Consider the following 25,595-nt stretch of genomic DNA (forward strand, 5'->3'; position numbering starts at 1 on the left):
TCCAGCTGTTATGAAGCTCGTACTAATCAAACAGTTACAGGGCGCCATCACCTGGTCATCAGTGGTTACTACAATGATCTGGCAGGCACACAAACTTAAGAAAATCCAAAGGAATGGTGGCTTGGTGATACCTTGTGGATCCACACTGCCATTACCCTTGTGATTACCAGTCCAAGGAGGGAGCTCTCCTCATTATAATAAACAAAAACATTATAATAAACCAAAACAGACAAGCAACACCACACAATTTCTGTACGTCTACAAATTAATAATCGTATTGACTGCACAGTTAACCAAACAACATCATTTAATAAATGATTTTGCAATACAAAACATCTGTGCAAAAAAATGTTCAGACAAAATACAAAGACAAGGCCTCTCTTGGTCAAAAGGATAAGCATGTAAACCTTCTGTATGGGTACACTGTTATTGAATATAAATTTACTTGTATTTAGTTGTATCTCGAATAAAACAAAAAAGGCACAACAATGTTTTTTTTTTTTTTTTTTGCCAAATACAAAAATACCTAGACTTGATTAAGATTCACAGTCTTGTGTACAAGTGGTTTTTGCACTGCTATATTAGTACACATACATCCGTTACATGCTGGAGGTCACGTGTACAAACTCAAATGCCAAGGTAGCTCGATCTGCTTCAGAGGAACAAAAAGGTAAAGTACAGACAAAAAGGCAGCAATGAAATAAAAAGTCAATGGGAAAATGTACTTGAAATGATTTGAATAACCTTGGACCAGATGGAAAATACATCTTCTCCCTTCATTTTGAGAACAATCAGCGTCTGTTCACCATATTTGGTTTGAATAAAGTGATTTAGGGTAAAATAAAGCTCAGTGTCATGTAACTCTGATTTATTTTGATTTTAATCTGCGGTGAATTGGAGCAGCTGCTTTTCTTGCTGCTGTTTTCTTGTAGAAGCCAAGGGCTTAAAGGGACAGTTTACTCCAAAATCAAAATAAGGTATTTTTCCTCTTACCTGTAGTGCTATTAGTCTGTCTAGATGTGAGCTGCAGAGTTTTGGAGATATCAGCCATTGAGATGTCTGCCTTAAATAAAATGGAACTAGATGGTACTTGGATTGAGGTGCAAAAACCACCAGAAAATGCATTTAAAAAACTCAACTGCTAAGTGTCTTTACAGAAATCATGACCTGGTTACTAAAGATAATCCACAGATCTTGTTGTGAACAGTTTCTTGTAGGAACTATTTTTCCTTCTACCGAACCACCTGCCAATCGTATCACCTTGTCCTGGGTATAAAATTACGCAAGTCTTTTGCTGGCCGAGCGGCTAACTTTAAGTTCAGCCCTATGCTAACTTGAATGGGAATAAAACAATTTAATGGTGTGGCTCTTCTAGACTTTCCAAATGTAGTTGAATCTTTCTTTTTGGGCCAGTGTGCATCCCGTGACATGGTAATTACACAGTTTGGCTGCTATGGCTTCAAAGGCCTGGTGCTGTTCCTGGTGGCTTGGAACAGAGCGAAGCCTCCATCACTACAGAGCTAACAAACAAATATTGACAGAAAAATAGTTCCGACATGAAACTGCTTACAGTCTGATTTGTAGATTATCTTGAGTAACTGGGTCATGATTTCTGGAAAGAGACATTTCTGTTGGGTTTAATCACCACAATCTGAGTGCCATCCAGTTCCATCATATTAAAGAGAAGGCAAAACAGTCTAGATGGATAAATACAACTAAAGGTAAGAGGAAAAATATGTTTTAGATTTTTTGGGGTAGATTTACTAAATAGCTTCTACATTGCAAAAATGTCAACTTAAAACGTTACCATTAAAAAAATGCACTTCAAGCAACAAGCCATCTTTACTACGCATCCACAGTGAAATGTTATCGTTGTACCTTGGTGTCACGCTGCTGAGAGAATACAGTTGACTGACAGAATGATGAAGAATGAGTGCAACACATACGTACAGTCTGGGAAACTTTTACGACCCTTCAAAACCAATGATTGTCTACTACACAGGTACAACTAATAAGGTCACACGCTGTTCTGTTACTGCAGCTGGTTCTCTGACGCTTCATAATGCTCCTCATCAACCACTATCAAACCATAAACGACAGCTGAGGCATCGTTTGTGTGATTACAGGACTGAGAGTTTACCAAACACACAACTTCTTCATATGGTAAAAGGACAAATGTATCTGAAACCTTAGACGATTATTTGCTACTGGACGGTTGGCATGTTCAGCTGGAAATGAGACTCACATGGAAACTCAGCCTTGTTAGGATCACCTACATGTACATGTCAGTACAAGTGGTGCCAGGATACCTTTCATTTACAGATACAGAACCAAATAAAAGCAACATACACAAATCTCTCATGAAACTGATCCTCAATTAGGTCATACATTCTTCTGTTTAAGCACAGAGTGGGCTTAAATTTAATCACATCAAACATACCATTTATAAGGGTTTCTGTGTACATGCAGAGACCCACTGAGGCTCATTTTTGCGATGGTAACATTATCCACTACGAGCCTTATGTGCTTCAACTCTCCCTGCTTTGAGTACTTTCATGTCTTCAATGGTATTTTTTGTACAATACAGATACAGAAAAAATAAAAAAAGGAAAGGAGAAAAGATATGAAGACATGACGATGTCTGTGAATAAAATCTTTTAGTTCCTTCAAATTCAAACACTGAGAAACTCTCGCGTAAAAATTTAAACACCGTATCCAATTTACAATAAAAACGTTCTTTTGTGAGGGTCAAATTTTAGCGTATTGATGCCAGCCCTCGCGTGGTGAGTGAAGTGTTTGCCCTGAGAGCAGTCCAGTTTAGGAGGATATGAGCGCTGCGTGATTTCAATTGTACGATCTGTAGGGGCTCATCTGCTGCCAGTATTTGAAGTTGGATGCCATATCCGCTGGGAGGTTTATCGTCCAATCAGAAGTACTCCCAGCTTCCTCAGCCAGGAAATCTGTACGCTGACATCTGAATAAGGCAAAGAGGCCAGAGTCCAAGTTGCGAAAGTGTCAGACAGTCATGTTGAGGTTGCACAAGAAACATTCAGGTGTCATTTCAGAAAGGGGTTTTGTGTGAAAGTGATGATGCCAGATTTCAGAGCCTGGACGAGTATTTGAAGCTAACTTATCACCTGTGGCCGATCTGTTTCAGTTTGAATTCCAGCTGCTTCGAAGGGGAGCTGTCACATTAATCCAAAAGGCGGTGCACGTCACCTGTGTGCCTTGTATACTGGTGTATTTGAACAGGTCAGTGCTGGTTCTTCTCAGTAAAAGCTGCTGAACTTCTCGTCTGTTCAGTACTCTGTTCCCATTCTTGTCCGCTTGGTTATCACTTTGCTAAATGCAGTTTCTTTCACTGTACAAGCACATTTTTGTGTTTTAAAATGTCCAGAAACAAGCAAGTCACAACACTGCTGAAAGGCACCAAGGTCACGGTATGAATGTCAGTGTTTCCTTCACATCCTGCATGAAACAGTCCATTGACTGGGTGTCAACACAGGAAGATTTTTTTTTAAACCATTTCTTATGAAGGACTTGCTACTTTTTCACCTTTAAATTTTTTTCCTTGATAAAACGTTCTTTTGAATATATATCTTTGTATTTCATTCATTCATTCAGGACTTATGTACCGTATTTACACAGAGGTTAAAATAATAACACGACATTTTCAAACCATGGTAGTAAGTACACTTTAAACAATAAGGCATTAAAACGTCAGACTGAGCTGTGTGTATACGTGTGTAGCTGCGGCAGTGTTTCTTGCACACCCAAATGTGCGTACAGGCCGGTTTCTGTTCTCCGCGTGGCCGGAGTAGAAATGTTAGACTGGGTCCCTGGATGAGAGGCTAAAATTCTCAATTTTGGGTCCCAAGCACAAAAAAGTCCCTCGATCTATTTACAGGTCTGCGGTGATGACCGTGTCGTTATACATCAGTACGTCAGAATCATTAGCGAGCAGCGCTGATGTTTGCGATGCGTGGTCCAGCGGTCCCATCCCCTTTTGTCCATACACCTGACCCTGCCCGCTCACCGGCATGATGCAGTGGGAGAGCAGTGGTGTGTTGGCGTCATGGTTGGAGCCCGTGGTGGAGGGCACTCCGCTGACGTGACCCGTGCTGGTGGAGCCACTGGCGCTGCTGGGTGAGCGGCTTTTAGGAGGGGGCAGGTGGTGCTGGATGACCCTGGTGGGAGGGACAGGGGCAGTGAAGTGGGCTGGAAAAGCTGCGTATCCTGGCGGGATGGGGTATCCGTTGACGGGGATAAAGCGCTGGTGGGTTTGGGGCACAGCCATGGGTGTCCAGGCTGTGATCGAAGCCATCTGGCCTGGGGCGGGAATAGCCTGGGCTGGGTAGAGGTACCCTGCAGCTGCAGCGGCAGCGGCGTAGCGCGGGTTGCTGAGGTTGCTCACAGGACTGGCGCTGAGCGAGGTGGTCTGGGTGGTGGCGTTGCCTCCGCCACCAGAGGGCGTGCTGGAGCTGGCGTGGGATGACATCCCCTCCCAGGCTCGCAGGCGGGCGTGGATGTCCTTGAAGCGCGGTCGACGTGCTGGTCCCTCCTGCCAGCATTCAGTCATCAAACCATAAAACCTGAGAGACAACAGAGGTAGTTAGTCATCAGAGAACAGAACGAAGTTCTTTAAAAGCTGATTTTGACCAATTTTTATACCTGAAGTTTTTAAATAAAAGTAAAAAATCTAAATTTTTTTTCCACAGATTTTCACATTTTTATAAATATAGAGGTGAATTAGTTATGTGATATATTCAATTTAATTCTTAAAAAAACTAGTGCTGATTGTTTTAACAACTCTCTGCCCATGTTTCCTGTTTTCATCTCTGCTGTGAACAGTATGGTGTATGTGATGGTAACAGTGCCAAGGTACTGAGCATTTTCTTTTTTTGACACTTCTGTCAGTTTCCTCTGATTTGCTACAGATTTGACCCACTACGCCTCTGATTGGCAACAAAGGTAAGTAATCAGATCCATATCCCATATCTTACTTCACAGCTCATACTGATTAGCAACATTAACCACAACGTACCTTGGTGGACAGTCCTCTGGGCAGGGCAGCAGCTGCCTCTTTCTCACCATCTCCATCACTTCCTGGTTGGAGAAGCCATAGTAGGGCTGCAGGCCGTAGCTGAAGATCTCCCACAGCACGACTCCGAACGACCAGATGTCTGAGTCTGTGGTGAACTTGCCGTAAGAGATGGCCTCGGGAGGCATCCAGCGGATTGGCAGCAGGGTTTTGGGCTGGAGGCAGTAGTAGTCTGAGGAGTAGATCTCTCTGGAGAGACCCAGGTCGGAGATCTTGACGTGGAGCTGCTCACCTACAAGAATGTTCCGAGCGGCGAGGTCTTTGTGGATGTAAAAGTGGCTGCCCAAGTACTCCATCCCAGCAGTCACCTGGATTTGATTAGTCACAAAGAAAAGGGTCATTTAAGGAGTAAGTAGCAGTGAAACTGTGATTTTGAGCTCAGTCAGCTTGATAAGGCAGCAATCCATCATCTAATCATTTTTACTTTAATGTTCAAAAACAAGTATGGAGATTAAAAAGTTTAACTGCCATCATATCCTAACCTGTATGGACATATGCAGGAAGTCTCCATGATCCAGGCTGGATTTCACAGTGCCGTCCTCATCACTGCTGCAGCCGACGTCAGAGTGTGGTGAACGCATGATGAGGAACTCGTGGAGGTCGCCCTGGGGCAAAAACTCAAACAGCATGCAGACGGGCTGCTCCTGCGTCACCACACCCAGCAGACACACCACGTTTGGGTGCTGCAGCTCTGTGAGCACTGCGACCTCCTGTGACAGAAACAAAAGTGAACAGACTAGTGAGTAGATGAGTCTCCTTGTTTGGTTTAATGACGTTTAATGTCCCCGATGACCTCCATAGTATAATTCAGCCACTTGTTTGCAACGCCCCTTTTTTAGAGACGCTTTAAATTTCACGTGGGGTATATATTGACATATTATATGTCGCAAATGTGAAAATCTCTTAAGCTTAAGCTCGTGTTAACTGCAGGCCTTATTTCAGTCATTTAATCTAAAACGTATTCAAAAAGCCCACTGACTTCCAGACAAGGGAACTGAAAGTGCAAAAACTCTATTTGGGAACGAATCTTTGGTAGCACTTTACATTACAGCTCTGTCATAACAAGGTAATGCTGGATAATAATGAGGTATTAATTAAGTAATACATGTAATAACCAGGTAACCACTTGGTATTAATCAAAGGTGAGGATTAAGATTAACAGCTCAGGCATATCTGAGTAACATTAAACTGAAATTTATGTTACAGTAAAGGTATTAATGGGCCAAAAACAAAAGATAATCATGGGGAAACGTTTAAAGGAAAGCAACTAAACTATTTAGTATTAGTGAATAAGCATAGTTTGGTAATAATATGGTAACCTGATGATAAAATGGTTATATCAGTGCTAATATGGTGAAATTAATGGGATAATAACCTAATACAAATGTGGTAATATAGGTTGTTGTTTTCACAATATCACAGGCTACAATCAGAGTAAAACCTTCAAAATCAAATTGAAATTCTTGGAAGTCTAATTAGCTAAAAGCCACATTATAATACTGAAGTGAATCCTCCCTCATGCTCCAAACATTCCCTTTTGTTTCACAAGGAAATACTGCACAATTTATATGTTTGGTGCTGTGACTTGTTATCTGGAAGCACTACTCCATCCATCTCCATTTCATTCCTTACTGCTAAATTAAACACATTTGATACCGTCGATGCCTTGTACATATTTTTACGTGCTCACTGGAGCCTGAAACATTAAAGTGAATCGACTTTTCAAATCTGTTTCAAACTCAATACACAGACTTTTGCCGCGTCACTCTAAAGGCCGGCCCTTCAGGCCTGCCTCATCCTCCGTGCATGGAAAGGGAGGATTATGTTTTCACGACTCATCTGTTTCAGTCCTTGACATCTAAATTTATCTGGACAATCTGCCAGTGGTTACAGTTTGTTTTTGGAACTATTTCAAGTGAATTAATCTGCTGCCCAGTGAGTTTCAGCCATATACAGTCTGCCATCGCCCACCACGTTCACCTTCTGTGCAAATATAACAAGTCATGCTTCGAGTCCTGTGGGAACAGATCTTTCCACTGGGAGAGTCGTCCCTTGTAGTTTAAAACGGTAGATTATTTTTGTAGCACATTTAATTTTAGCAATCCGTACACAATTGCCAGTTAGAAGGATGTCTTGAAAATGACAAATTCTTGCAGGTTTCACATGGCTGACTTTTGAACCTCACCAATATTATATGTTTATACCTTTTTTTGGAGTATTTCATTAAGTTGTGGACGATTGGGAGCAGTTAACTGAAAGCTTTGGAAGCAGAGATCTAGTCTGTACCTGCTGGAAGTCGCTCCACTGCTGGCCGCTGGTGATATCCTTCAGGGTCTTTATGGCCACAAGCTGCGCCTGGTCCATGCCCGGCAGATACAGGTGACCCTTGTAGATCTTCCCTAAAGGGCACTCTCCAAGCTCCTCCATGAAACGCACAGCCGACAAAGGAAGCTCTTTGGCCTTGCTCTGCGGAGAGAAGAGGGAAGAAGTGAGATCAGTGGGTAGAAGGATGTGACAGTAAAATTAGATCATTATTTTCTTTGTTGGGCCATTATTCTTTCCTCACCATTATCCTTGTATGGAAAAGAGAAATGTTGACATGAAGTTTATGTTGGTGCTTCTAATTCGAAGCAGGCGAGCTGCCTAATATAACATCAAATATGTGTTTGAGTTGCAAAAAATAATACAAGTGCAGCCCAGAGAGTTGATAATTGTCACGATCAGACTCCATTACATCAGCTCCTAATGACTCGCTTTAAGCCTTCGGAGAGTGATGTGGGAAAACTGTGAGATCTGGCAACAGGTTCGCAGCTTTAAATGTAATTTAACTGACAGGTCAGCAGCTTTAAGGAAGACTAAGACATTAATTCACTTTCCAGTAAAACTTTTGAATGAGCTGGAGAAATAATAGAAAAGAGTTGTGGCTTTCTATGTGCGGGGAGACACTGCTTTTTTAGTCCCTTATTCTGACTGAGGAAACAAACTATTTATAATTTAGTTGGACTCGACTCAACTTCGTCAAAGAGAGACAAAAGATTAAAAAAAAATTTAAAAATACGATTAAGCTGAATTATCATTTATAGATTTACAGCTTTTGAGACTTTTTTTTTTAAACAAACACTGCAACTGATGCAAAACCACAGTAAATTTTTTTTTTTAAATGTTGATGTTGACGTAAAAAAAAGGCCCAGCTGGAAGGTACACCATCAAGAGATAACCATCAAACTCCCTGTGTGTGTGTGTGTGTGTGTGTGTGCCGACATTCTTTGTTTCATTTCATACATTTTTTTTTATCTTCAGCTAAACTCTCATATGTTAGAGCTGCCCAGGTGATCTCAGAAGGAGAAGAAGTAGGGATTTTTGCATGAGTGTGTGTGTGTGTGTGTGTGTGTGTGTGTGTGTGTGTGTGTGCACGCGCATGTGTGTAGCTGTATTTGAAGATAAAAGGTGAGGCGAAGTTGGCAGAGATTTTCAGGTTCCAGGAACTCTGAGATGAATAATGAAATTCCTCGGTGAGCAGGAGAGAGAGACACACACACAGGCCTGTATGATCTCTGAGGGGGGTGGTGTGTGTGTCTGCGTGCGTGTGTGTGTGTGTGTGTGTCTGACTGTGTATGAAGCAAGTGTGGGGGCCTGCTGATGTTATGAGAGACACAGATGTTTTTAGTTATGGGTTTGTTTCACCCCTTCATTTCCCCCCCCACCCAAACCCTCAGATCCTCCTCACACACACAGCAGGTTTGTGTGAGTGTGTGTGTGTGTATGTTTATGTGCGTCTAAATGGATTGACACAGGCAGTGCCCCCTGGGTGACCCTGCAGCAAAGCCTGCTGGGTAGCAGCCTAAGCCAAGACATAGTTGTAGATAAGAGGAGTTGGGAAGAGAGACTCTGCAATAATATCCATAAATGACTGTATAATTTGAGGTTTGTTTTATCACTCATCAAAAGGGTTTAGAGGGTAGACAATCACATGTAAATCCTCATTTACCCAAATTATACCACATTCTGCCAAAAGCTTTATTTCATTTTTGAAATCTTAAAATGTCCCATATTATAGAAAGTGAGATTTCAATGTCTTTATTATAAAGGAGGTCTAGGCGTTCATGCTCAATCTAGAGAATACACACGGCCTGTATTCACAAACTGGGCATTGAAATGAACCGTCAGGACTTTTGCAAGGTTGTGATGTCACAACTATACAGTCACCGTCCTCAGCCACAGTTGTAAAAACACAGCAGAGCTGATGCAGAAACATGGTGCCTGCTCAGGTCTGCGAGAGCTGGCCAATCAGAACAGACTGAGCTTTTCAGGAGGGGGGGTCTTAAAAGGGCACTATGTAGTTTTGGACAAGAAATTCAAACTCCGAATTTTAATACATACAATACAAACTCAGAAATATTTTTTTGTTCCATAACTGAATAAACAAGCTGTTCTCAGAGGAAAATAAGGTCCCCAGCACACTGTTTGAAGCTAGAAAGTTGGCAGGGTCCGCCACGTATAAACAAAGTAAAACAGTATGACATTGTGTTGTCCTTTAAGGTCAGTTTGTTTATTCAGTCATGAAAACAAGAGAGTTTGTTTATTTAGTTTGTTTAGGCATAAAGGCACTAAAATAGAGCGTTCAGACAGAGGATGAATAGAGGTGCTGCAGCAATGGACCGAATAAGAAAAAAAAAGCATTTTGTGAACATTTAAGGATGTTAAACGTTTTGTAGCAGACATCCAAAACAAAAGCATGAACCTGTAAATTAGCATAAAATGCAGCCTTTAAAATGGATGGTTATGTGGTCTGATGTGTCTACACCATACTTCAGGCCTTTGTTGTGCACACAGACCATTTAAAATCCACAGTATAATTGCATAACTGCATGGTTGTCACTCTGAAAAACTTTGATCTCCCGTTACCTTGACAATGTTGTCATCAAAACACAGCGAGGACAGACTCCTTTTTTTTCTTTAGGTCTGTGAAACATTTGTTCCATTGCGAAAAAGGAAAATAACCGCAGATATTAATGGCTTCTGACGCTTTGGTGAAATTTTGCGGTTCTTTCTACAGCTGTTGATAGTAATATTATACACATTACCTTGAGGATCGGGGCTCTCGTTTGCACAAGCAGCAGACACACTGTCTAGATAACCCAACACCTCCACCACCATCACCAAAATTATGTGCAAAAAGATAAACAGACACGACATGACCGAGTGTGCAGCCTTGAAGGAAATATGATACAGGTCCTAATGTGAGCTGTGTGTTGGCTGGCAGAGCAGGGGCTTGATGATCTACATTACAAAGAGGTCAGAGAGGAAAGGGAGGAAGAACAGAGTAAAGATGTAAGAGGTCCAGAGGTAAAACGGATGGAGGGATAGATCGAAGAAGAGCAACAAAGAGAGAGACGGATTAAGTGCGAGCAGGAGGGAGAGGAGGAGTGCGAGGCAGAGATGTGGCAAAAGAGACAGCGGGAGAGAAATAAACAGAGAGGAAAAGGAGCTGCAGTCAAACATTCCTGGACCTGCTGAGCTCTGATGATAGAGATCTGAGGCTGCGTCAGAGACAGGTCATTTCCACACGCACTCAAGCCAGCCAGTAACCCCAGCATGCTGCGACGTATCCCCGTTGACACACAGAGGGCTGTGCCAGTGTTTTGACTACTTCCTCTGTCTGCTCTTCTGACTTGAGAAGACAAACACAGCAGAGGAGCGCTGGGTTAGGTTCACCACAGGAGAGCCCAAAATGCTGTGCGAGTGTATTTAAGTGTGTTTTTAGCAGTACTGCTGGTGTTTTATAAGCAGGGAATGAGAGAGATGATGGTGGGAGGACTGAGGTTTTACACTTCTGATGTGTTTGGTGAGAATGCTGCAGAAGAGGGAGATTGAGGACTGCCTAAAGATGCAAACGTATTTCAGTGTAAACTATCAATAAAGTATAGTATTGAATATGGAGGTCTGTAGATTTAATTTTAGCTTAATTTCTTCCACGCGCTGCGTAAAACACAGACAGAGAGGTGTCATGGTGCTGTGACTGTGCTGCTCTACCTTTGGCTTGTACGCAGTCGTGAGCATGGACATCTCAACGTTTTGTCCTCGGACCGGTTTGGGCTGGCGGGGGGCAGGGGGCCTGGAGGACTTCTGGTTGTTGCGGCACACGCAAATGAAGAAGAAGAGCAAGGCAATGGCCAACGGGATCGCCACACTGGGGACCAGGATGTACAAGATCTCCATGTTGCCACCGCCAGAATTGTCTTTGTAGTCTGTAGGGACGGATGAAGAGAGAGGAATAATAATAGATATGTTAGTCATAGTACGACTGGGTGATGTAACATAATTAAGAGGCATATTAGAGCTAGAACAATGAGTTGATTATTCGTTTACCTAACACAAAATAAAACTGCAAAACATTTTATCTGAATGATTGTTAGGAACTTTTCTGATGTGAGAAAAGTTTAATATTTGGATTGTTGATTTAATACAAAAACAAGAAATTTGAGGAGGAAACATGGGCCTTGTAAAGGTCATCTTTCACTATTGTCTGATGTTTTATAGAAAAAATTATGGACAATTACTCATGTAAATAATCTAGTTGCAGCCATACTGTGTAGTGTTAAAATGTTGCCATGACTGCATATTTATTACATCTTTAATTATACAGTAAGAATAATAATAATAATAATAATAATTTTAAAAAGTACTACAATCAAAAGCCAATACCACCAAAAACTGTCAAATTACTCTTTGGGAATGAAGAAAAACAGCATGGCATTTTGCATAATGGGACATTTGGGCAGCAAGTGAAGGAGATATAAAAAATATTTTTTTTTATAAATCACAAATAGGAGGGTTATTTTGTGTTTCGCTGAATAAGAAATGTGCTGCTGGAGTTTGGGAGATCAAAACAAATATCTACAAATGTGTTTCAAAGACAGCATTACAATATGCTAGTCTCTTACCACAGACGGGTATGTCACAGAGCTCCATGCGGACACCCTCGTCCAGCGTGAAGCACCAGGGGGCCTCGTGTTTGTTCCCGGGGTTGCGGCAGTACGAGTGTCCTCCGTTCAGCTCCGGGTAGCGGATGGCCAGGTAGGTGTGGCTGTGAGGATACTGGGAGTTCCATGGTTGACACTGACGGCCCGACTTGGTCATACTGACTGTCCCTCTGTAGTCCGCCCCGCTGTTGTTGTAACACTTGTGATCTAGGGGAGAGGGAGTTGTGGTTGTGCATTAGCTGACTGTTGGTATTGTCACTTTGTCTCTTTGTTTTGGGTGGCTGGTAGTGGACGTGGTTTACCAATGAAATCACAGGCCCAGGAGCCCAGGTGGACTGCTTGTGAAGAAACAGAGCCTACACCTGTTTATCTAACATTTATCAAGTGCTGTAATCTTTACACTCTGTCTGATTGCAGCAAAAACACAAAAAACACATCGCAAATGTGAATTATGAATTTATTTGCCTTCCTTGACATTGCACGTCCTGCAGTGTGACTATTTTGGTCATGAACATTGCCATGTCGATGCTTAAGAAATACATTGTGCAGCCCCACCGTAAGCCATCAAAATAAACTTTAAAGGATGGAATTATGAATGATCACAAGTGACGTAAACTTCATCATTGCATATATGTAATGCGGTTACAGTGTTAGACAAAAGTTTAAGAAAAGAAGTCCTACTCTTGTTTATGGGCTCGGCCATGGGGATGCCGATCCTCAGACAGTTGGCGGCCTCGAGGCTGTCAGAGGCAGGCAGGTCCTCACAGTCCGGCAGCTTCAGTCTCTTCAGGATGATGGGGTTGGAGCGGGCGATGATGTACTCTGTCTTGCACAAGTCGTTCTCCAGGATCTCACACTCGTCCTTACACAGGTCCCGCGGTTTGTCGGCCCCGGTGCTGCGGTCGCATGTCGGGAAGGCAAAGTGGCAGAGAGACGGGATGGCGAACTGGGAGCAACGATCGGACAAATGGTTGGACGTCCCGATCATGGTGAAGGCGGCTGGAAAAGAGGGGGGACAAAAGTTCACAATGCAGTCCGGCATCAAATTCATCTACAAATTTAGCATATATATTAAGGTTCTGTTGATGTTTAAGAGATAAGAGACAGAATAAAAACTAATTGTTGAATATATGAATTCACTCATGAGGAATTCAAATGAAATCCTGAGCTCATGCTGCTATTACATTTGAGCACCTAAACACATGAAGGATCAAAGAGGGAGACTGACAATGAAAGCTGCAGCTGTAAATGTATGATTCATCGTCACACTGTACGTTTATTGCAAACATGTGCTTTGCTGTGGTAGTTATTATCAGTAAAGCAGCTCTGTGGGGGTGGAGGAGCGGAAATAAAGTGGATAAGTTAAACTGGTGGTTATTCAAACTAAGATAGTGAATAGCTACAGAATGCGGATGCTCTGTTAATGAAATGTAAGATTTACGTCCTCCTGTAGGCTTACTACGACCCTGTGGCATCTTACTATAAATCATAATTATCACTCGTCCTTGATGTTTCAGATTAGAGTTCATGGCCTCTCTGTCCCTGAACTGTTCGGGGGAGAAGCTGACAGCTGCATGGATGTAATCAATAAAACACACATTAAAGTGACCTCTGAGGACATACGCACACAAATACACTAAACACAAACACAGAAGCGGAGACGCAGACATGTAACAGCATGTCGGCCTTTTGTGCTACAGACCCTGCTGAACTTCCTTTGAACTCCTTAAGCGACGTCCTGTTTTCTTCCTACTGCATATTAGCTAAGGTTTAGCTTCTAAACAGGCCTCATCCGCAGATGGTTTTCATTGATTCAGTGTATGCAGAGAAGTCAGCTTTACAAACCCACTCCGTCAGCCCCTGTAGCTGAAGACATGTGTGTGCAGGGTGTTGCTAGAAGAGACAGAACTGCTAAGTGATGGCTGAACGACTGAACTCGCTGGATGAAAAAGGGCTGTTGGCTCGTCCTCGTCATACATAAAAAAACCTGGTTACATTTATTAGTAACCACCACAGTAAATGGTAAATGAATAGGTAATTAAACTTTAGTTAAAGTCACCCTCCAGTCAAAACTATGTTTTTCTTCTTGTTCCTACAGTTAAATGTTTGAGCTTCACTGTGCAGAATGATTTACATGCTTAACACTAGAAGGCTGTTTTTACAATTATTGCTCAAAGTGTCAGTTTTCTTCGTGCCTGATTTTAAGAGGCGGGCCTACGAGCATGATTTGTGACATCACAACTAGTTTGGAAGCCAATCCTGGTCCAGATGTTATAGAGGGGTGATGTGGAAACTTGAAGCCACCAGTGCACAACCATCCAGAATCGACTTTACTTTGTAATTAGCAGACATTTTGTGTCCAGCAGGTAAAATTTAAATACACAACATTTGCATATTAATAGATTCTGGAATTTTGAATGAGGCAGATATAGTGGATTGTATTGTGGTAATTATATTTTTTGCCAAAAACACATAGGCTGTCAGAGACATTACTGCTCCAAGCAGACTATTGCTACAGTATATGTCTTGATACATGTCTGGAAGAGATCTTTAATAGTGATTTCACTGTTAGGAAACGATGAAATACTTTATAAACCTTCACAATTGCCTAATAAATCATTTATAAAGCACTTCATTGTTTGTTAACAGTGAATTAACTAGGTTTACTTAACAATACATTTACCATTTATTATTGATGGCTATTTTTAACTGTTACCTATAGATGCATAACGGTAACTGAATGTACAAATCAAAGTAAATATGGCTAAATTAAACATTTCATCACCAACCACTCTGCGTGCATTTGAGTGAGACATTAAAACAGAATCTATTCACAGGGCTACCTTAAGTGGAACCCAATATGTCCTTAAGTATGTAGGTTCAATAATTGTTAATAATTGTTCAAAATTTGAGCATGTCAGGAAAAAGTTGTGCAGCAAGTCAGTCCATTAAGGGAATGTGAGATCCTAGGACCAAGGGGAAAAAGTTTGGGCACCCTCTGGTTGCCCAAAAGAGAGTAGTTCAAAAAACGAAGAACACAAAGTGCTGCGCAAGCAAATGTATGTTATGAATTCATGCCATCCACTGTACAAGCAGAAGTGTATTTAGACCTTTGTTTTTGCGCTGACAAAAGGGTCAAACCCACTCTTACACGTTGCCTGTTTCTCACCTGTGATCTGGGTTTCGATCTCGCCCTGCATCTGCAACGAGTGGACGTAGATGCTGCGGTTGCCGATGAAGCGGGCGCAGGCTATACCTCTGTACGGCTGGCAGAACCCGTTAGGCTCCCTCCTGAGACAGACAGGAAAACAGAGGAGAGAGTGTGGAGAAATTAGAGTTTGCACTCAATATCTCAACAATATTAACACATACAGCGAGTGGGCAAGAGATAGTGATGTCTGCAGACATAGTAACAGATGCCTGAACAAGGTGCAATACACTGAACTTCCACTAGAGGTCAGTCTACGTTTGAAAATGACACTAAAGCAACTAGTTGCTCTTCAGTGGGAGGGAAAGGCTGAGGTTTGTTGGTAGTCTCTAACTACGAGGTCTCCGTTTGCTTGGCTAAAGATAAGTCACAGTCAAGTTAAAGGCAGAGATCTGAAACGCGCACACACACACACACACAAACTAGAGTTCACAGCACAGATGTAAACCGCATTAGGGAATTAATGTTTGGCTGTTTGACTTTATTCCTGTTTATGGCAGAGAGATGTCATAATGAGCCATGATCTGAAACACATGCACAGAGAGAGAGAGAGAGAGAGAGAGAGAGAGAGAGAGAGGGGTTGATGATGTTTTCACAACTTTTACTTCCTTTGATGAGTTTTTGCCCCTATTCTAGGTTTTATGAAGTCCTTCTCCATTCTTGTCCTTCTTTAATCCATTTATCTTCCTCCCCCTCTCTTGTTCTCTCACCTCTCTCACTCAAAATATACACCCATTCGTGCATGTGCACACACACTCTCACACACACAAACCACATGCTGACTAGCAGGCGATTCGCTCAGTGTGAGATCACTATGTCATGTGCTTTAAATCGTGCCATATGGGGACTTTAAGAACAGGCATAACCACAGTATATAGGGCAGTGCATGATGCCACTGCGCATGCACACAAAAGAAACCATATTGTAGCTATTGGCTGATTGAAAGTACATCCTCATGCTTCGCACACTACTGCTCGAGTAATGGCAAACAGAAGCACTTTGAAACTGACCAGACTCAAGAAATATTGGAAAAAACATAATACATTAAACTAACAACCTTCAGCTTTGATTGGCTGAGTAATGATGACATATTTATAACTTTGTTTAGCTCGAACACACCGCTTCATTTCACCATGTGTTGAACTATAAAACAGAGCCCTTTGAGGCTCAACGCTTGATTATCATCCAACCGTGTCTGCTGCCTTTGTTGACCAGAGTCAGGTAGTTTACAAGGGACGTAACAGTGTGTGGATTGCACCAATTACACCACATACTGCACTAAAAAACTTTAAAGATGCAACTGAACACAAGGTGAGGATGGTGCTAGCACACACAAATGAATGAGGATCCATATGCAAGTAAGAATTCTGAACCACCTCGAGTATATTACAAGACTTTTATGAAGGTTATTAATGTAACAGAGAAACTGACCTTTTCTTAAAAATGTTCTGTTTTTTTAATTTATTTTTCTTATTATAAAGCAGGTCTAGATGTTAAAAGCTGTGACAGTATAAAAAACATTCAATCTACAGAGAAAAGCACTAGTTCGTATTCAGAAACTGTGCCTTCAAACAAGTTGTCAGGACTTCCTGTGAAAGTGAGTTTTTTGAACATTAAAGCATGTCAACATTTTCTTCTAGACACCTAAAAATAAAAGAACAAACCTGAAAATGAGCATAATGTGGGACCTTAAAAGCTGTGAGAATGTTTATTTCAATCATATTGGGTTTAACTTACTAATACGACGTGACTTTGTATGTTTTGTCAAGTTGTGTATTAACATCATCCCAAATATTAGCTCTTCCCACGATCCCACACACATTTACTTCTTTTGAGATTAGAGAGAGATCAACAAAGGTTTACACACTGTGCGTTTAAATGGATACAACACTTCAGTGACATTGAGCCTGGCTACTTTATTCTATAATACTTTAAGGGGTGTAATTAATGGACTAATTAGTTCTTCCAACGTTGCTGGAATTCAATGGATGTGATGTTTTTTGTGCGCTGTGAACAAGTTCTCTTTATTCAAGTCCCTTCCCAACTTCTCCCGTTTTCTTTTCCTTTTAATTGTTTGCTTGTTTGTGAGGTTTCCTTTGCTCATCACCTTTTCTTTTTTACACAGTTTGTGATAATATATACGAATAGATATGTAAAGAAAGTAAGGTATGTGGTATAAAGTGCTGGGAAGAGAGAAGTAACACACAAAACACACACAGCCTTTGTAACACCACGGGTGTGTGAGTATGGTGTGAGTACGGGGGTCATTAGGTTCCCCCTCCCCGAGGAGTGTTAAGTGACTGAAGGGCCAAGGTCAACTCTCTCTCTGTACCCCTGTCTGTACAGATCTAAATGGACTTTCCAGACACGGACACACACATGTATTCACACACACCGTGGTCTGCATACTGCCGATCCCATGGAGATATGGTAACATTACATTTATAGCCTAACACAGGTTTAAGCAGATTTTATCCTTGGAATATGTAATTTCCTACTAAAATGTGGATATCGGTAATAATGAGTTCATGTTGCGGTGTGCCTTCAGACGGCTTAGCACCCCTTCAGCAAGCCACAAACTGCTACATCTTCAGATATTTTTCCTTTGGCGAGGAGCTTCATCTCTTTAGGTGAAAGTCGTGTCTGGCAGTGACGCTTGTAAGAGGAGAGTCAAGCTGCCACTGTGAAAACAAGTTGAATAATTTGATGACTGATTGGGCTGCAACCATTCTGAATGTAATGAAGCAGAATATGAAAAGGCAGCTGAAGAGCATGAGAAAATACACTACACATACACAAGAGGATAGAAAGTGAGGGCTGGAGTGTGTCCAGGCAGCCGAGAGGTTAGTTTGGTTGTGCGTCACAGAGGACGGTGGACACACACATCCACACTAACATCAAGCCACACACAGACAAGTAAATGACAAGGGAGAACAGACGATCCACCACAATGCAGCCAGATCCCCGCAGGCAAATTACAACTCTGGCCAGCCCGGACAGCCTCAACCGAACCAGCTCAACCCAAAATCACAAATCGCCCCTCACTGTCTTTTATATTTTTATTTCTTTCACTCTCCTCAATGTTGACTCGCGTTGAAAGCCATGTCTGAGAAGAATATTTGAGTGTCTGTATCCTATCCAGTGAGGCAGAAATGACTTATACGGGTCTGAAGAGAGAAATGAGCAGGAAAGACACACGTAGAATAACCTAACTGCTGTGAGACATCCGAGCTTTTCTGAAAAATATTCTTGAGTTTTACTTTTGTGTATCCGTTTCTTTCTGTGTCAGTGTGAGTGAGCTATTCCAGGCCGAGGGAGCCAAGTGCGGTTGCTATTTGTGTAAACACTGGATGGCTGTTCAGGCCTTTTATTTTACACACCAACGCCACGGGGCCCTCTGTGTAATGTTTTATAATAGTTAATTACAAGGAGAGGCTCTTCCCTCCGAGCCTTGATCTATAATCCAGATTTAAACAGAAAGGCGAGCCTCGCCACACAACCTAAACAAGGTATTCAGGACATTGATTCATTGTCCAATTACATCTTTTCCAACCTCATTATTTATTCAGGGAAGCGCTTGCTGAGCAGCCATGCTCTTTTGCCAGCACCGCCCAGATTCACATACATATGGTTACATCCATTCACACCTGGGTGGTGCCAGCACACTGACACTGCAGCTCCACTGCTTAAGGCTGTTTCAAGGTCAGCCGGGTAGGGATATTTAATACATCCTGATTGGTTGTGACAAGATTTATATTGTAAAACAGCATGTGCACATGCAGAGTTTTGTTTTATATCAAGAAAGGGATGTGAGTGAGAGCAAGCCAAAAGGGAGAGTAAAACATAAATATGAACAGCTTGATGTGAAACTTAAAAGGAGACCTACTACGCTTGTTTGTTTTTATCCATTGCTTTAGTTCTTGTGCATGTAAAAGTTTTTGAAAGGTTAAAAATGTCTGTCCCAACAGAAGCCTCTCTCTCCCACACAAAACACTACTCCTGAAACGCCCCGTAGTCCCGCCTTTAGTTCTGTGACGTCACAATGTCACACATTTGCACACAGTTATGCCGAGCAGCTTATTTGGCAAGTAAGAATTGACTTAGCCCAGCTGCTCTGTTGTCGTTAGCAGTGCTGGCTCATGCGTGTGTGAGCTGACCAATGAGTGGCGACTGGGTATTAGGGAGGGAGGGGGGGCCTTAAAGCACTGGACAGTATGAGAAAAATGATGTGTTTTTTTGAGCACCAAAGCATGTAAACCTATTCTAGTCGTAACCCTAAATAAAAGCATGAACCTGAAAATGAACATAATATGTCCCCTTTAACTGAAGTCTTCCTGACTACTTCAAAGACAGCATGAAAGACCAGTTAGGCAGCATTTATGAGGTAGCACCATCTGTGCTACCAGAGATGAATATAAATAGAAGATCGGAAAAACTGTTCTTTGACCCATGTGGGTGTTTATAGAGAATAGTAAAACATCTGGATGAGTACAGGGATAATGGAATTGCATGATTTAAATGTGAGAAACTTGGCCAGAAAACAGCAAAAAAAGTGAGACTGGCATTATATCTGCAAGGCACCAACAGTGTATTATATATTTACAAGATACACACAAAAAAAGGCAATTGTATAAATACAAGCCCACAAAAATAGATGATTCATTCAGAGTAGACTCCACACTTAATTGTCCCCAAAAAGAAGTTTACTTTGGCACAGACAGGACACTACCAACTGCAGCAAGGAAACACACACACACACACACTTGCATAAGGAAAGAAAAAGTAAGAAAACATTCTTGGAAAATCAAAGTATCAGCCGTAGGCATCAAGGTGGTGAGTCATGGTGTATGCATGTGAGAATTATCTAAAAGATGCACAAGATCTAGAGCATCTGAATCCCTGACTGACTGTATAAACAGTTCAGACTGTTGAGCATCAAGAAAAACTTTGTGCTGGAGGTTTCTTGAGTGCAAATGCTGCTTCAAAGACACTTACAAAAGTGTGTGAGACCCCTGCTCTGTTTATTCCAGAGGAAAACAAACGTCTCCTTGCTTGAGATTTCATTGTTGGGTCTATACATGTTTTGATTATGGAACAAATCTTTAGGCTTTCAGCATGTAAACCTGGGTAATTCTCACCAAGAAGCTGTGGGCCGGGATGACGGGTTTGTGTTGAGTTTTGGGGTTGAGAGGATGTGAATACTCAACGCTCTCAGTTGGAGGGGATCTAGAAAGGATGGGATCTGAGGGCAAGGAGGCAGGGGGCGGATCCTGATGACATTTTGGATTTCAGGGTTTCGTTTCCAGGAGCTGCTGTGGGTGCTGAGCGAAGAGGAGATGAGCTGCCGGCAGCATGAGGTCACAGCTGTTGAATCCTGATTGGGGATGCCCCTCGACTTGTGTGATGTGTGTTTTTTTAAACATACACTCCCCGCTTAACCTCCGAAATCCCAAACTGTGGTGACTTCTGAAACAACAACAAGCTGGGAGAGAATTTGGGGAAATGGGGCACTATTCAATCCTGTAATAAAATCAGGATGGTGCTTTTAAAGGGCCAATGCTACTGGTTTTACAAGTTTTAGCTCCTGAACTCAAACCTCACTCTGTATTCTAGTATTTTGTGCATTACACTTATATTTTTGTTAATAAATTGTACAAGATATGCTGTTATATTTTGTTTTTATTAACATCTGGCAAGGGAAAGCAGATGAAAATTAGCCTTTGAGGGTTCCTTTTTGTTAAAAGGAGAATTTTGCCTGACAATTAAACTAAAAATAATATAAAATAATCAATAAAATAAAAATGTAAAATAATTCAAACAGTTTAAAAATGCATTTATTTATGTATTTTTGTCTTTGAGCAGTATATCAATTTACAGACTCTTTGAACTAGATTTCTTAAAGGACAAGTTCACCCCAAAATGAAAATTCAGTCATTAAATGACCCTCATGGAAAGTCAGGTGAAGTTTCATGGTCCACAAAACATTTCTGGAGTTTCACAGCAAAACAGTATTTGTCTTGTACTATTTTGCGGTGAGCTGGATGATGAAATGTCATCCAACACAGATGAAAGTGGGATTGAAATGTGTTCCTTAGCTCAATGACTGACTGCGATCCAACAATTTTGTGCCTTTTCACAGGGGCCGAACATGTGTATTTGTGTTAGATGGTGTCCAATAACAAATGAAAGACACTTGTGGGTCTGGAAAGGAACGGACGGGCAGGGAGGATGAGGGGGAGAAAACAATGGACAATCGTGTGGTCGTCGTGCTCAAGAGAGACTGCGTTTCCTCCCTCTCACACAGATTAAAAGAGAAGATGAGAAACAAAATCTGTTCAGCATCATTCAGTCTGTTTACAATTACAGAAGGTACCAGAGAATTAGTACTCGGTGAAACATAAATACAGGATGTTGCCAAAGTCTCACTTTTTGTTTTATCTGAGCAACACTGTTGAAATACAAACTGATATTTTGCAACAGCCAACGGCAGCTGTAGGGCAGTGATTAGCGTGTTGGACCCTTTATTTTGTGTAACTTAATTATCATAGGAGAAGTGGGGGAATCGCGTGTGTGGCTGCAGTGTGTAATGCTCTCTCACTGACAGGGAGCCAAAATGGCCACCAGAGGCTGAGGTTGACTGGGGTCTGTGGCTGCCAGTGGCCCGTGACCGCACTGGGAATGAACAACGAGCTGGGGCAACTAGGCACTGCATTAGGATACAATGGAGAAAGAACGAGCCCTGCTCAGTCCTCGTGTTACTGCTGCTTACTGACTGCAACAATAGAGGCTTCTGTCAGAGAGAAGGACGGGAGATTCAGAGCGTACTGAAAGAAGGAAACATAAGAGATGATGGGGAGGGCGGGGACATCATGGACACATTTGAGATGGTGGTTTACTGCTTATTTCAAATATGAAAAAAATGCTCATGTCCAACAGACATCAGATATCTGTCAATACAAAAAACGTATTTCACCACCTCAATCAGAAGCACACAGTTGAGTACAAGTGGAGCCAAAAAGCATGCATGGAGAGCTCAGAAGCTATTGTGAGTTTGGAACCAGAAATATATTTCAGTATGTTTTCAGTTTTCATGTCATTGAGAATATCATTCAAGCAGAGTTACTGAAATACTGTGATATTGTTTTAGAGCAACTGTTTGTGTGGTAAATGTATAGTAAATGTATAGTCATGTAAAGCTTTAAGGCTTGTCAGGTGCCTAAACACTCCAAAACACAGTGAGGCCAATCACACCGAGACGCATCGCCAGAAACGCAGCTGCCAGCAAAACCACTGTTTTCCCCTCCTGCACTGCACGTCAACAGTTTTTGGAAGTTGAAACATGCTCAACTTTTCAACACAAGGTGCGGAGTTGCACCACTTCCCTGTTACATATGTTGCGCATGCAGCCCGGCTCCACAGGTGCACCATCCTGTTTTGTCCAAAAGAGGCTTTTCTATGGCGTTTTAAAAAGCGACCTCACCTATAGCATCAAGTCTCTGTGTGATCGGGGCCTATTAGGAGTGAATTTAATGCCCTGGAAAGTTATTGCATGTATTTGATTGGCCAATGCAGAGCAGATGATATCTAATACAATGCAGGCAACAGATGACCCTGCATTTTTGGTGCGCCACTGCATCGATGCACTGGTTTCATTCAAGTGAATGAGGAAACTTGCTACAGTATGGTCGAAATACTTTTGATTTCAGATAGAAAGTAAATATACATTTCTGTTAACATTTCACTTAATGCAGATCTTATCTAAAATAGTCTAGTCTAATCTAAAATATCTAGATTCTGGTGTTTGATGTTGGACTGCAGAAGTATTTGTTGTAGGCCCAGTCTTTGCCCACACTGGCTGTGGACGATGCTGGAGAGTTTTAATAACAGGGATAACACATACGTGGTGATTTGACATGCAGGGAAGCACCCTGCATCAACCCCGTCACTCCTCACCATGCTTCCAAACTGGTGACATCACTTCCCCCCGCAGGACTGCAGGGTATCAGAGGCCCGGCTCGGGGGAGGGTTTGGGGAGTGAGGGTGTCAATCAGCCTGTCAGTTAGCAGGAAAGGAGGGCAATATGTCTCCTAAAACCTAACATAAACCCAGTGGTGTTTAGACGGACACCTACACACACAAACAAATGGAGCGCAGGGGTTAGACAGTAGAATCCATTACTAGGACTCGAGGTGTGTTCGAGGGGGCATGGGGAGGGGGAGGCAGATTTGTTTGACTAATCGCTGACCTTTAGGTTGTAGAGATCTCTGAAAGCAAATAAGCTAGACAGATAGAGAGCACAGGTAGTCTTAGAAAGCAAAACAAGGAAGGGAAAGTAAAAAAAGTAGGGTAGAAAGGAGGAAAAGGAAAGTTAAATCAGAGAAAAAAAACTGTGAGAAAGAGAACAAGAGATTATGAGATAATTGAGGAAAACAAGTAGACTGGAAACAGTGACGAGCTCTGGGCATCTGACTGCTTTTGAACACAGAGAGTCTTTCATTAGTAAAACAGCCGAGTAAGTCGCCTGAGCGAGTACGACCCATATTTAGGTTTATTGTTAGGTGGCAACCACTGGTGGTCGTAGTACATGTGGCGGGAGCAAAGGAGAAAGTCAGGTGACATAGTATACAGCCCAGTCTCACATCAAGGTGTGTAATAGACCCACCGATTTACTAGACAGACAGACAGACAGACAGGGTGGACAGACAGGGCTTTCACCCTGGAAACCACTGTTCATATTCTGTGAGAAAACCAAAAGTCAACAGTTATTTTAACTTGTATAAATACTTAACTAACATCATGTGCGTAATGTAAGTTTTACTGTAGTGCAGTAACATACCTATTTTAACCCAAACCATGATCTTTCCCTAAACCTATCAAAGTAGTTTTGGTGCCTCGACCGAACCTGATAGTGACCGTTTCACAGTGGGGGGTGTGTTGTTTGAGCATTGTAGTATGTATTATCCCAAAAAACATACTCCATTTTTCTTTTGTTGCTCTGCTTTTATTTAACTTGCACTCAGTAAGAGAACGACCCAACAACAGTGACACAGATATCTCAACAATAACTTTATATTGATCAATCAGGGAAGTCCAATGAGATATGACAAATATATAAGTGCTGACAAAGAAGTATTACAAATATAGCAGCTCATGATCTATTTTTATAAAAAAGGGTTTTTCCCCTGGAGCAGTATTAAAAACTTAATTCGTACTTTCCGTTTTGGTTGCAGTAAAAATTCCTGTCTTTAGTTTTTTGTTTTAATAACATTCCTTAAATTGACTCCAGGCTGCCTTGAAACATCCGTGTGGAAATAATAATAACAGGAAAAGCAAAGTAAAGCACAAAACAAAGAACGGGGGAAAGAGATGGCCGAGAGCAAAGCCACTTCTGTGATTTAGACGGCATGTAACCCCCACCCCCCTACACACACACCCACACACACACACACAGTACATACTCATGCGCATACACTTTCCTGCATGATTTACGACAGCTTATTGCCTAGATCACAGATCCCAATCTGAACACACAAAGGCAGACACTTAAAACAGACAGGAGGACACATGTTTTGGCTGACTGGCTACTGACGGTGCTCAAAGAACAAGAATACACACGTTTGAAAGCGAGCGGGGCTTCCTGAGGAAAGTGGAATTATCCTTGATGAGAGCGATTAACAGTCACTAAAGGCATGTATGTGAGGGGAAGGAAAACACAGTCGCACTGTGGAGCCCATAAATAATCCCTCTTTACACACTGCCGTCAGAGGTGTCTGTAGGACATGGAAAACAAACAAAAAGGGCTCAAGTCTGGTTAAAGGATATCCAACTTAATACATTCACAAGGTTAAACACAGCTGTTAAATAACAGATGATTACAGTATGCTTGTGCTGTATGTCTTTGTCGAGTGCAGGTCCCTAAAAATCACCTCTCAGTTACTGTCTCTGCAGTCACGAATACATCCCTTGATAGAAGCCTCATTATACCAGAATGCAATGCAGCTGAAAGATTTACCCATGACTTGCTGATGACTACAGGGACAGGGTACGAGCACGGGTTGCTAACGTTAGCCTATAAAGCATCGCTAGTGGCCAAATAATGAAGCAGCGTTTTTTAAAATTTATTTGTTGACTTGATTGATAGCATGAAGTTCTGAATTAATTGCAAGCGTCCATGCTTTTATTATCTCCATCAGATAGGCAATCGGTCTTGTGATAATATCAGCGTCACCACAGTAATGCAAGACAAATTACCTCAGCAGAAACATATTGGATATTTCCGGTCATGTCTGGTTACACAAATGCC

At 41.9% G+C, this 25,595-nt stretch overlaps 1 protein-coding gene across 2 annotated transcripts in view; it reads right to left on the minus strand.

Moving 5' to 3' along the window:
* Positions 1 to 289: 289 nt before the first annotated feature.
* The window catches only part of ror1 (receptor tyrosine kinase-like orphan receptor 1), a 141,279-nt gene continuing 115,973 nt past the window's right edge, over positions 290 to 25,595 (minus strand). For both annotated transcript variants that reach the window (XM_084354017.1, XM_084354016.1), the window contains 8 exons: positions 15,254 to 15,375; positions 12,766 to 13,083; positions 12,046 to 12,291; positions 11,135 to 11,349; positions 7,388 to 7,567; positions 5,584 to 5,811; positions 5,045 to 5,409; positions 290 to 4,592 (listed from right to left, as the gene is read on the minus strand). In XM_084354017.1, coding sequence (XP_084210143.1) covers positions 3,902 to 4,592; positions 5,045 to 5,409; positions 5,584 to 5,811; positions 7,388 to 7,567; positions 11,135 to 11,349; positions 12,046 to 12,291; positions 12,766 to 13,083; positions 15,254 to 15,375 — 2,365 coding nt within the window. In that variant the 3' untranslated portion in view covers positions 290 to 3,901. The remainder of the gene's footprint in view (positions 4,593 to 5,044; positions 5,410 to 5,583; positions 5,812 to 7,387; positions 7,568 to 11,134; positions 11,350 to 12,045; positions 12,292 to 12,765; positions 13,084 to 15,253; positions 15,376 to 25,595) is intronic.

Source organism: Pagrus pagrus, assembly GCF_965226575.1.
Source record: "Pagrus pagrus genome assembly, chromosome: 6".
Lineage (NCBI taxonomy): Eukaryota > Metazoa > Chordata > Actinopteri > Spariformes > Sparidae > Pagrus > Pagrus pagrus.